An 11,102-nucleotide genomic window follows, 5' to 3' on the forward strand; every position below is an offset into this window, starting at 1 on the left:
TGAAATTTCATTTCCGACATGACAGCTAGATCGTTGTCCTTCATGACAGAAACTATCTTTTATCATATTTTTCGTAATTAGCTCAAATTCTTTTGTAAGTGATAGAAATGATTCCACAATATCAGTGCCACAAGTTCAGTTTTTGAGGCTACAATCATGTTTTTGCAGATTGGAAAGTCCTTGGAGACAAAATGTACCTGAAGTATTAATTGGCCAGGGTCTCATGTCTCATGACTCATGTAATGGTAAAAATAATGTATTTGAAATTTTTCAGATTTTGAATCAATTACTCTCTCATATTGTTGGAAAGGTCTTGTATAATATGGACTTAGTTGAAGATCTTCTGCTTTTTGTAAAATGTTACATATGGTCTCACAATTCTCTAACGTACATTCTGTAACTGAAATAACAGTGTTTTTATTATTATTACTTTTTTTTTACCATGTCTCCATCTCTAATGTTTGTGTGTGCGTGTGTGTGTGTCTGTGTGTGTGTGTGTGAGTGAGAGAGAGAGAGAGAGAGAGAGAGAGAGAGAGTGCACACAAGATCCAAGCCATTTTATAGCTGGCCAAAATTATAACCTCAGGTCCTCTTAATAATTGTTAAAAACGTGTTTGTTGTTTAACAGTTAACCCTAATTTCAGGCAACAGATTTTGCCATTGTGTTTGGACTGTTAGAGGAAATTCTTATCAAATTCACCTTATGTTTGCTTACATTTCTCTTAATATTGTCCACTCTGTTCTCTTTATATTTCTTTGAACACAGCAAATAAACAGCTTTTCATCTTTCTTTGCTGCTGCAAACACAACAGCAGCAGCAGCAAGAACAACAAGGTGGGGGGCGGGGGGCTGGGATGCTCGTCTTTACGGCAAAATGCCCGCCAATAAAAGTAGAAAGGAATGATAGAAATTAGAAAACCACCGTTTTTCAACTACCAAAGTAATGATCAAATCAGAGAAGAACCCTGAACGAAAACTAAGGCCAAGAGATGAAATTTTTTTGGAGGACAGAATACCCATATGGTGTCAAAATATCATGGCACAGACTGCTTAGAAGTCACAGAGGGACAAAGGCACCTTTACAATGGAGTGATCTGTCCAACAGATCACTTTAAATAAGTGACCAACTGAGTAATACCAGTAGCAGCACCTACAGCTAGACAAACTGACCTTAGGAGCCTCCAGATGTGATGTAATGTGAACTACTCATCACCGATTTAATATTCTTGCCAAAAACGTTAAACGTAAATCTAAACAAGAGGAAAATATCAGGCAAACCCGTATTGCGGACACTTGACAAGAAAACAGGCCTAGGCTCTTGGACAATGTCATTGTCATGGGAGATTTAAGTTAAGGGACTGTTTGGGACTAGAGGATACTAAAGAAACATGACAACTGAATGCAATGTATGATACTTGATTGAATTGTTGATCCTCAAAAGGATATTATTAGGACAACCGGGGAAATTTGAATACGGACTGTCTATGGGCTTAGATAATATCATGCCGTCGTTAAATTTCTCCAACGTGATGATAGTATTGTGGTTAGATAGGAGCATATCCAGGTTCTCAGGAGATACATTCTGAAGCAATTGGATGAAGTGTTTGGAACTCTTAAGTGGTGAAGTGGAAAGAAAAAGGAGCGATAAAGCAATGGGATAACACGAATCTAGGTAAAAGAATGTGCGCTCTTCAACCTTGTGCGTTTTCAAAATGAAAAGTTGAGGAAAATGGGTTGCTTATATTTTAGAGATATGCACTGAAATATTTACCAATAAAATAAGATGATTTCTGGTATTTTCTTGAAAATAATCTGGAAGAGGGGGAGGAGGGAAGATATATATGAAATGAGATTGGCTATGAGTTGTTAACGGTTGCAGTTGGGTGATGGATAATTGGAGTTTCCTTCACTATTCTCTCTTGTACAGTGGTTCTCAAAGTGTGGTCCCCCACCAGCAGCATCTGCACCACCAGGGAACTTGTCAGAAAAGCAAACTCTAGGTTCCACCCTGGATTTTTTAATCTGAGGCTATAGATGGGGAGCTCAGCAATCCGTGTTTTAGCAAGCGCTGCGGGTGATTCTGATGCAAGCTAATGTTCCAGGACCACTGCTCTACTGTAATGAACCTGGAGATTGTTTGTAAGTTTGTATAAAAACTCTATTTGTACATGTTTGAAATTATCCACAGTACAATCTATTGTTGAAAATAAAGAAAACAGGCACCCCGGCTATTTAGTGGCCAAGTTTTAATGAAGTCTCAAGACAGATAATCCTAATCTTACACAAACAATTCCAGAGGATAGAAAAGAGGGACTATTCCCCAACTCGGTCTATAAGACTGGAAAACCTTGACCCTGGAACCAGCAAAGATAGTATGAGGAAGAGAAACATCAAGGCAATCTCGCTCATGAACAGAAGACACAAAAATCCTAAGCAAAACTTCGGCAAACTGAACCCATCAGCATACACAAAAGATGGCACACCATAACTAAGTTACATTTATCCTAGGAGAGCAAAGCTGGCTTAACATTAGAAAAACTATAGATGGAAGGGGGCATGAGAGAGGTTTGTGTGTTGCTGATGTGTTCTGTTGCTTGCCCTAGGTGCTAACTGAATGTGTATGTTGAATTTTTGAAAACTCATTAAGATAGATACACACATGATTTTTGTCCTTTTTTGATGATAAGACAAACTTCACTGAAGATTTTGAAAAAAATCTTTAAATAACACTCACTGTATGTTAAGAAATTAAATGAATAGAGTCTTGATCATTTCAATAGAGGCAAAAAAAGTAGAATTCAATATCTACCCATGATTTTTGTGTGTGTGTGAGGAAGATCATCCCTGAGCTAACATCCGATGCCAATCTTCCTCTTTTTTTTGCCAAGGAAGATTGGCCCTGGCCTAACATCCGTGCCCATCTTCCTCTACTTTATATGCGACGCCGCCACAGCATGGCTTGACAAGCGGTGCGTCGGTGTGCGCCCAGGATCCGAACCTACAGACCCCGCGGGGTGCGCACACTTAACCACTGCGACACCAGGCCGGCCCCCATTCATGATTTTTAAGACAAATTAAACTAGGAATATAAGGGAAGTTCCTTAATCTGACAAAGGGAAAGAAAGAAAAAAAGAGAGAGAAAGGAAGAAAGAAGAAAAGAAAGAGAGAAAGGAAGAAGAAAAGAAAGAAAGAAAGAAGAGACAAAGAAAGAGAAAGAAAGAAGGACGGAAAGAAAACAATGAAACACAGCAAACCCATTTTAATACGGAAGTGTTGGCGGTATTCTATTAATATTAGGAACAACCCAAAGACGCCCAATTTTGCCATCTCTAGTCGACCTTGTAGTGGATGTCCTAGCCAGCACAGTAAGAAACCTGTAAGTTGATTATCGTACTTCTGTTACTCACAGATTCACAGAAAACTGCAGAATGCCTATAGACAAATTACTAGATATCACAGAGTTTAGCATGGTGGCTGACTTTAAGATCAATATACTTTTTAAAAAGTCAACTGGATTTCCATAAGTTAGATATAAATAGAAAATGTCATTTTAAACAGATACCAAGTATAAGAGCAACAACACTCTAGAGTATCTTGAGATAAATACCATAAAAGATGTACAAGACCTGAATGCACAAAAGATAAAGCTAACTACTAAACTGAAAGATTAAAACGTTAAAGGAGACCCACATAAATGGAGAGGCATCCCATGTTGGTGACCAGGAAGGCTGGATATCCTAAAGATAGTAAATTCTCCCCTAACTGATCCACAGATTCAACAAAAATGCAACCCATGTCTGTTGCAAACAAGTTTTCAGGGAACATGACATGCTGATCCTAACATTTATATGGAAGGGCAAAAGGCAAAGAATAGCAAAAATATGCCTGGAGATGATGAATAAGATGTAGGGACTTGCCCTACCAGAGATCAAGATGTCTTATCAAGAGATAAAAATTAAGACAGTGTAGTATTGGCACAGGAATGGACAAATTTATCTGTGAAACAGAACAGGAAGCTCAGAAACAGAGACACACAAATATGGACCAAAATGACTCTAAACACTGCCAAATGTTCCCGGGGGGCAGCGCGGGGTGTGCGTGTGTGTGCAAAATCGCCCCGGACTGAGAATCCCTGACATAGGAATATGGACCAATCTTAAAAACACATGCTGAATTTTGTAAAAGTAAATTTCAGATTACCAAGGACGTTGAAGATGCATGGACATATAATATTTCACGTCCAAAGAGAGAATAGTCTGGGAAACAAGGCTTGGGGAGCACAAAGCTCCACGTCACTTCACCAGTTACTGGCTGGCCTAGTAAAGCGAGCATGAGGAGAAGTGGGAGGGAGGCGAGGGGGGCGGGACTTTGTTGAGTGAGCTTCGGTGGAACTCGAGGCTCATTGGTCGCCCGCCACAGCGGTGAGAGGCGGGAAGGCAGCGCTGGAAGTTCATTGGCCTTTGTGGGAAGAGCGGGAAAGGGAGCGAGAGCTTGTTCTTCCCTCAGGCCTCTTGTCCGCAGACAATTGATTCCGACCTGCTGAAGGCTGGGGTAACCACAGGCTTGCGTCAGAAATATGACCCTCGTTCTCCACACCTCTTCTTTCCGCCTTTCCTTCTGCTCTGGATCCCCAGCCCCTTTTCCTCTCCTCAACCTCGGCGGGGAACCTCCACCTGCTCCTGCTCCCGATATCCCGCTCCGCCCCTCCCCCCCACCTAAGTGGAACCCCTGTGGGAGGACGCCTTGCCCCAACCCCCTGACCCCTGGCCTCTGGCCCCTGGGGCAGGGCCAATGCCCCTGCCTTTGATTCTGAGATGGCGGCAGCAGCGAATGATTGGGCTGCCCGAGAGGAGGTGGTGCAGTCCAGGTGTGGGGGTGGTGGAAGGTGTGCTCAAGTGTAATTGTTGAAGCGTGGAGAGGAGCATGGAAGATTGTTGAGAGGCTGTGGAGGGAATGCATGGTTTTGCATAAAAGCAGAGGGGATGTGCTGGTCCAAGAAAACAATTACTGCAGTGAGGAGTTGGCTGTTGACCAGACCAGAGTCTGTCATTCGATAGGGGGCTCACCAAACATCTATTCAATGAATAATCGAGGGGATGAATGAAAATAATTATTGAAAGAGGGGCTTGGAATCCAGCAGAATAATATGATTTCATGGGGTGCAAAGGGGTGTCAGGTTAAAGGGGGACCAAGAGAATAATTAAGATTACAGTAGGGTGCAAGAAAAAAATCAGAATGGAGTATGAGAGGAAAATTAAATGTAGGGCATACACGAGACTAACAATAGAATTGAGTGCAGGGGGCATAGAAGCATGAGTAGGGAGTGAATGAATGTAGGAGGTTAGGAAGACAATTGTGGAAGTAGATGCCAGGAATAATAGTTGGGTATAGCAGAGTACAGGATGATACATGAGAAGGGGGAATAGTAATTGTTGAAGGGGGCACGAGAGTGCATGTGTATGCCTGAAAATGGGGTCTATGTGGAGTGAAGGCAGGCAAGGAGACTAATAATTGGATTGAAAGCATACAGGACCCATGCCAAGAGTTTCTTGGAATGAGGCTATGTGCGAGTGGGGCTTCCTAGGAAGGAGGCTACAGGAGCAAGAAGGGAGGTGCAAACTGATTTCAGTGGTGAGCTGGATGGAGAGGAATCCAGCCACCTCAGGTGGGGTTTTCCGAGGGCAGAGGAAATACCTACGTTGAGGGTAGGGGATCATGTGGCCATCCTGACCTCTGCTCCTGACCCTAGAACCATGGATCCCAATGAAATGCCTGCTATGCCCTGCTGCCCCTCCGACTCCACCAAAGGGCTTGAGACTGGAGCCACATGGGGGATTGAACTTGGCCCCAGAAGAGCTATAAGTCGCTGTGCCCGCTGCCACAACCATGGCATCACTGACCAAGTCAAGGACCACGAGCACTTCTGCCTCTTCCGGGCCTGCGAGTGTCACAAGTGTGTCCTCTTCTCGTGAGTGTGGTGTCTGATAAGGGGAGCAGGGGCGGGCCTCCTCTAAATGCGACTGACTTTAGACCTGCAATCCCCCAATTTAGGGAACACTGCACGATCTTGCCTGCTGAGAGTGCCTTGGAGAGGGAGCAGAGGGCACACCTAAAGAGGCACCTGGCTCAAGGACTGATAAGGAGTGCGGCCGCCCCTTCCAAAGCTCACAGCCATGCCAAGAAGTTGGCCATCCAAGGAGGAGTCCTCAGTGAGTGTCTGGCCAGAGAGAGAGCCTGGGTTTGGGTGTACGGAGCATGAGTAGTTCTGTCACCAGTTCTACCATCCAGTTTCGATGAAACCTTGGGAAAGTTACTCCTTGGGCCTTAGCTTCCCCAACTATACGACGTCATCAATATTATCTACCAAGTGTTGGTGGGAAGGAGAGATCTGGGGGGTCAAAAAGGTCCGCGGTGAGATGAGACCTCAGATTGGGGGTGAGGTAGAGTAGGGTGGGGTCAGGAGGAAAGGCTCACCTAAGCTGTCCCCAGTCTCTCAGAGCTGGGAAAGAGAACGTCATACCCTAGCTTGAGGCCTACCCCTGTGCAACCTTCGGGGAGGCAAGGAGAGTCTGGGGCCAGTGGGGGAGGCTCCCACCTCAGCCCACTACCCAGACCCCTTCCTCTGTGTCCTGAAGACCTGAGTTCCATCGCTAACACTAGTGCAACTTGCCACATGACCTTGGGGAAGAAATACTTCATCTCTCTGTGCCTCAATTTCCCCAGTTGCAAAACGAAAAGTAGGACTGGCTGGTCTTCAAGGTCTTCTCAGCTCTGACATTCTGAGCTCCTATCTTTGTTCCAAAACATGCCCACATCTCTTCATGGCCAGCCTGGTACTTGGCTCCAACCTGTGCTCTCTGCTCCTGCAGGCAAGCTCCCAAGGGACTCTGCTGATTGGTCAGGCCCCAGAATTTTTGTGTCTGCCCTAGACTCCAGCACCCTTGAAGAAGCAACTAACAATTTCACTTTCCAGGGAGCCCCACAGGCCCCCTATCCTGCCCAGCACGTGAGTAGAGTGAGATGGGCCATGCAGCTAGTTATATATTGTGTGATTGGGTGCCCAACCTTGTGCTTGATGCCATGGGAGATAGAAGGAAGAAGTGGAGGCGGCCGCCGCGGTGGTGCGGCGTGGGTGGTGGTGGCGGCAGGTGCGGTGGCGGCAGTGGAGGAGGAGGAGGAGAAGAAGCGCGGGGAGGAGGAGGAGAGGAACAGGAGGAAAAGCAGGAGGAGGAGACGGAACTGGAGGAGGAGGGGAGGAGAAGGCGGCATCTCAGAATAATGGGCAAGGACGGGGCTCTCCCAGCTTTGCCATTTCTTATTTTTGAGACTTTGGACAAGTGACTTGATGTTTCTGAGCCTCCATTTCCCTATCAGTGTACTGAGAGGGGACAATATTCTACTCCTATAGCATTGACAAGAGGACTAGCACAAGGCCTTCAACAAATGGAGGCTGTTATTCCACATGAAACATATTGATGGGATAGAAGGTCCTGCTGAAGAGGGGGGCCGGGATGGCGAGGGCCACAGAGGCCCAGGCGAGAGTCCAGAGGCCATCAGAGCAAGCTTCCTGGAGATGAACCAAGCTGGTCCTTCAAGTCCCGTGGGGATTGGGGAATATGGAGGCGAGAACCGGTCCCTGGATAGGGACAGTAATCACATCTCTCCGGGTGCTTTCCAGGTTAAAACACAGACACCTGTGATTTCCCATAAACTTCACTGTTGCCCCAGGAGTTTTGAAAAAGCTGGCAGGAACTAGTGTCTCAGGAAAGATATAGAGAAAAAGATATAAAATGATATAGAAAAGAAAACAGGCCAAGCAGGGGAAGGGACTTGCCTAAGCCACAATGACTAATGGCCAGCAGGCATTCAGACTCCCACAGCCAGATATCGCAAAATCCTGCCTCTCTCTGTCTACTGGTAGTATGTGTCTACCAGAGGGCTTGATCCCCAGGCCTCTCCTTTCTTTGTTTCTAGACGCTCAACTCTGATCCTCCAGCCCTGTGCCACCCTTGACCCTCTTCTACTGCAGTCGCAGATCCTGGGAAAACAGTGGGGTCCAGAACCCGGTCAGGGGCTGAGCTTAGTGAATGGGAAGAGCAGAAGGCCTCGGGGTGGGTGGGGACTTCACTGGAACTGGAGACTGAAGGGGCACTTGTTGCATGAGCATGGGAGGTGTGGGTTCCCAACTCTCATTCTCTCACACCTTTTCCTTTTCAGGCACCCAAAGCTTCTGACCAGGCCTTGGGTTCTACCTCCTCAGAGTGGCGGCGGAAGCTGGAGGCGGCTGAGGCTCTGCTGACTCTGAGATACTCTTCGCAGGCCCCTTCTGGCTCCATCTCCCTGCTGCAGCCCTGTGCTGTGTCAGGTAGCCTGGTTCTTGCAAGGAGAACATGGAGTGGGTATAGTTGGGAAATGGGAGGGCATTGTGGTAAGCATGGCCTAACTGGGAAGTCAGAGTTGGTGGGTTGAACCTCCTTGGGCCCAGGCACCTAAGCTCCTCAGTCTGACGCCTGTGATGGCAGTTGATAGTTGTTCAGTGAATCATCAGTTTATCGAGCTTTGTGCTCAACAGCAAATGTTCAGTGCCCTGATGTCAAGAAAGAAGGAACCTGAGGCCCTGAGAGTGGCAGGGACTTGCCCTAGGGCATGCAGCATATCAAGTGGAAGAACCAGGTCTCCTGACTCCCAGCCCAGAGCTTTCTACCCAGACCCCTGCAGTCTGCTGCAGTCTGGGGAGGACATACATAGGTGCTAAGAACCAAGTCTGGAAGGAGACCTGGTCTCTACCTTCAGGGAGCTTCCAGTCTAGATGTGGAGCCTGGATGCCTTCACAGGTTGTAATTTGCGGCTAAATCTCAACGATGAGCCTGGAGAGGAAGGACTGGAAGAGGTCTGAGAAGAGATAGACACCTGGGGAGGCTGAGCGGGAAGGCTAGGTGCTCCCAGACCAAAATGGTGGGTGGGGTATGGTTTGTGAGAGAAGCAGCAACCCTGGAGGAACTGCCATAACAGAAAGGGATGAGGCTGGAGAGGCTACCAATCACGGAGATCTGGCATGCCAGGCTTAGGAGGCTAGACCAGCAACTGTGGGTGGTGGGGAGCCAGGGAATGTCTGAGCTAGGGAGGAGCACATTCAAAGACCCTGGACTTGACAAAAAGAAATGTGGTGTCTGTGGTGGAGGGATTGGAGGAGGCAAGACTTGAGATGGGCAAATCAGAGAGGAAGAGTTCTGTGCAATAGTCCAGGCGACAAAGCCTCGATTGGGTGGAACGAAAAAGAGGGGTGAGCCGGGAGGGGAAATGGATGTGACCTGGCCCTGACCCCTTCCTTTCTGTCTACAGCTCCTGCTGGAGATAGAGGACTCCAGCCTCCTAGCCCCTCTCTCCGACCCAGGCCGGCCAGCTCCATTTCTCTGCCTATTGGACATCTGGGGTGCATCTCCCTCTTGAACTAGAAGCCCAGAGGAGGAGGCCTCACTAGAGCACTGCCTATTTATGCATTTGCAAAATGTTTAATGTCCAAAGTGCTTAACATCTTTTCTTTAAGCCTTCAGGTGCTTCTATAAGCTTTCAGACCCTTTTTATTATATGGAGCAATTCCTTGGCTGAGGGTGGATGTCCTTGTACTTCCATCCCTCACTCCCTTGGATCCTGGGGCCTTTTTGTGTCTCTTGTAAAAACAAGGTTGTGCAATCTAAGCTGGTCAGTCTCGAAATAGGGTTCTGTGTGAGTTCATATGTTCATATGCGAGAGCTTTTGTTTGACTCACGGTTGCGAACATACCGGTGCGCTCATGTATGTACCCATGCATGTGAAACTATGAGGATGTTTTCATTTTGTGTCTAGGTTTTTGTGTGTGAGCAAATAATAAACCCTTGTTATTGTAAGGCACTGAGATACAGGGGTTGTTTGTAACCACAGTATAACCTAGACTGTCCTGACTCTAACAGACTTGTTCAATTCACTTTTCAAAGTGAGACTCACCTTGCTCAGTAACTGGGATTCCTTAACATGGCTAGATAAGAAAATGGTAGAGAAAAAAGGGAAGGAGATTTATTCACCCGGTAAGTAAGTGCCTACCCTCTGCCTGGCATAGACTGTTTCCAGTTGTCCAGAGGGCCACAAATTGAAATATCTGCAGGATCAAGCAGATCATAAAAATGAGTAGAGCAGACCAGATGGGCTCTGGCCAACTGACAGTGCATGCTCTACCTAAGGGGGCAGCTGCCACTTGGCTCCAGCCGATTGTTGCCATGCAGGAATGTGGACTCATTGTTGCCACATCTCCTGATTTTTCAAGAGAAGATGGAATTCTAGATTTCTATGTAAAATATCTCAATTTTAAAATGTTGACTCTGGTTTCCTCTTTAAGCCCGATACGTGGGCCAAGCAAAACATCCATGCAGGCCAACTTTGGCCAATGGAATGCCAGTTTGATTCTAGTCCAGTGTGTATTTTACAGTGGGGGAAACTGAAGCCAATCAGGACAAGAGGAATCAAAGAGGGGAGATGAATTAGACCCAGAGCCTGCTTTTGAAGAACCCACGAAATATAAGGAAGAATCATTATCATTTACTCATTCTGTGCCCACCGTATGCTAAGCATGTATAGCCTCACAGCAGCTCTGTAAGCTAAGCATTATTATCACCCTTTTGCCTATGAGGAAACAGTGCTCAAAGAGTGAAAGTAACTTGCGCAAGTGTTTCAGGGGAGATTTTTAGCCAAAGATGGGGGGAGGCTCCCTTCTCTTTGCCAGGCCCTAAATTAGCTAGTAATTTGCTTTTTTATAAAGTGTTGAGTGAAAGGTTCAAAACTCGAAGCGGCAGACATCCAGTCAGAGGGGTCTTTCAAAAATGGTCCCTTTATTTCATACTCAAGGTAACGATATGTAGTAATCTATCAGGTCTTACCTGCACTTGTTTCTCAGTCCTCTGCTGATGTTCCAAACAAACGAAGAACTGGAGAGCCCACCAGGAAGACAGAAAACTCAATTAGACATGCCCGATCACTGACTCTTTCCCATCATGTTTCCTCCCATCCATCTCATGCCTTCCTTCCTTCTCTGATTTGTTATTTAAATCAGTGATCCCTCAACCCCTCTC

The 11,102-nt window shown here is 46.4% G+C and overlaps 2 protein-coding genes across 2 annotated transcripts; both read left to right on the forward strand.

Moving 5' to 3' along the window:
• The first annotated feature begins 5,753 nt into the window (after window positions 1–5,753).
• LOC131400289 (doublesex- and mab-3-related transcription factor C2-like) lies at window positions 5,754–6,259 on the forward strand. Its single transcript, XM_058535081.1, has 2 exons — window positions 5,754–5,968; window positions 6,052–6,259. Exons 1-2 carry the CDS (start codon window positions 5,754–5,756, stop codon window positions 6,257–6,259), a joined length of 423 nt encoding a protein of 140 aa, XP_058391064.1.
• A 562-nt stretch (window positions 6,260–6,821) lies between these two features.
• On the forward strand, window positions 6,822–9,455 carry LOC131400290 (doublesex- and mab-3-related transcription factor C1-like). The gene is given in 4 exon segments (XM_058535082.1): window positions 6,822–7,006; window positions 7,975–8,037; window positions 8,220–8,365; window positions 9,343–9,455. Coding segments are annotated over 4 exon segments (507 nt in total).
• The last annotated feature ends 1,647 nt before the right edge of the window (window positions 9,456–11,102 follow it).

Source organism: Diceros bicornis, chromosome X, assembly GCF_020826845.1.
Source record: "Diceros bicornis minor isolate mBicDic1 chromosome X, mDicBic1.mat.cur, whole genome shotgun sequence".
In the NCBI taxonomy this organism is placed as follows: Eukaryota; Metazoa; Chordata; class Mammalia; order Perissodactyla; family Rhinocerotidae; genus Diceros; species Diceros bicornis.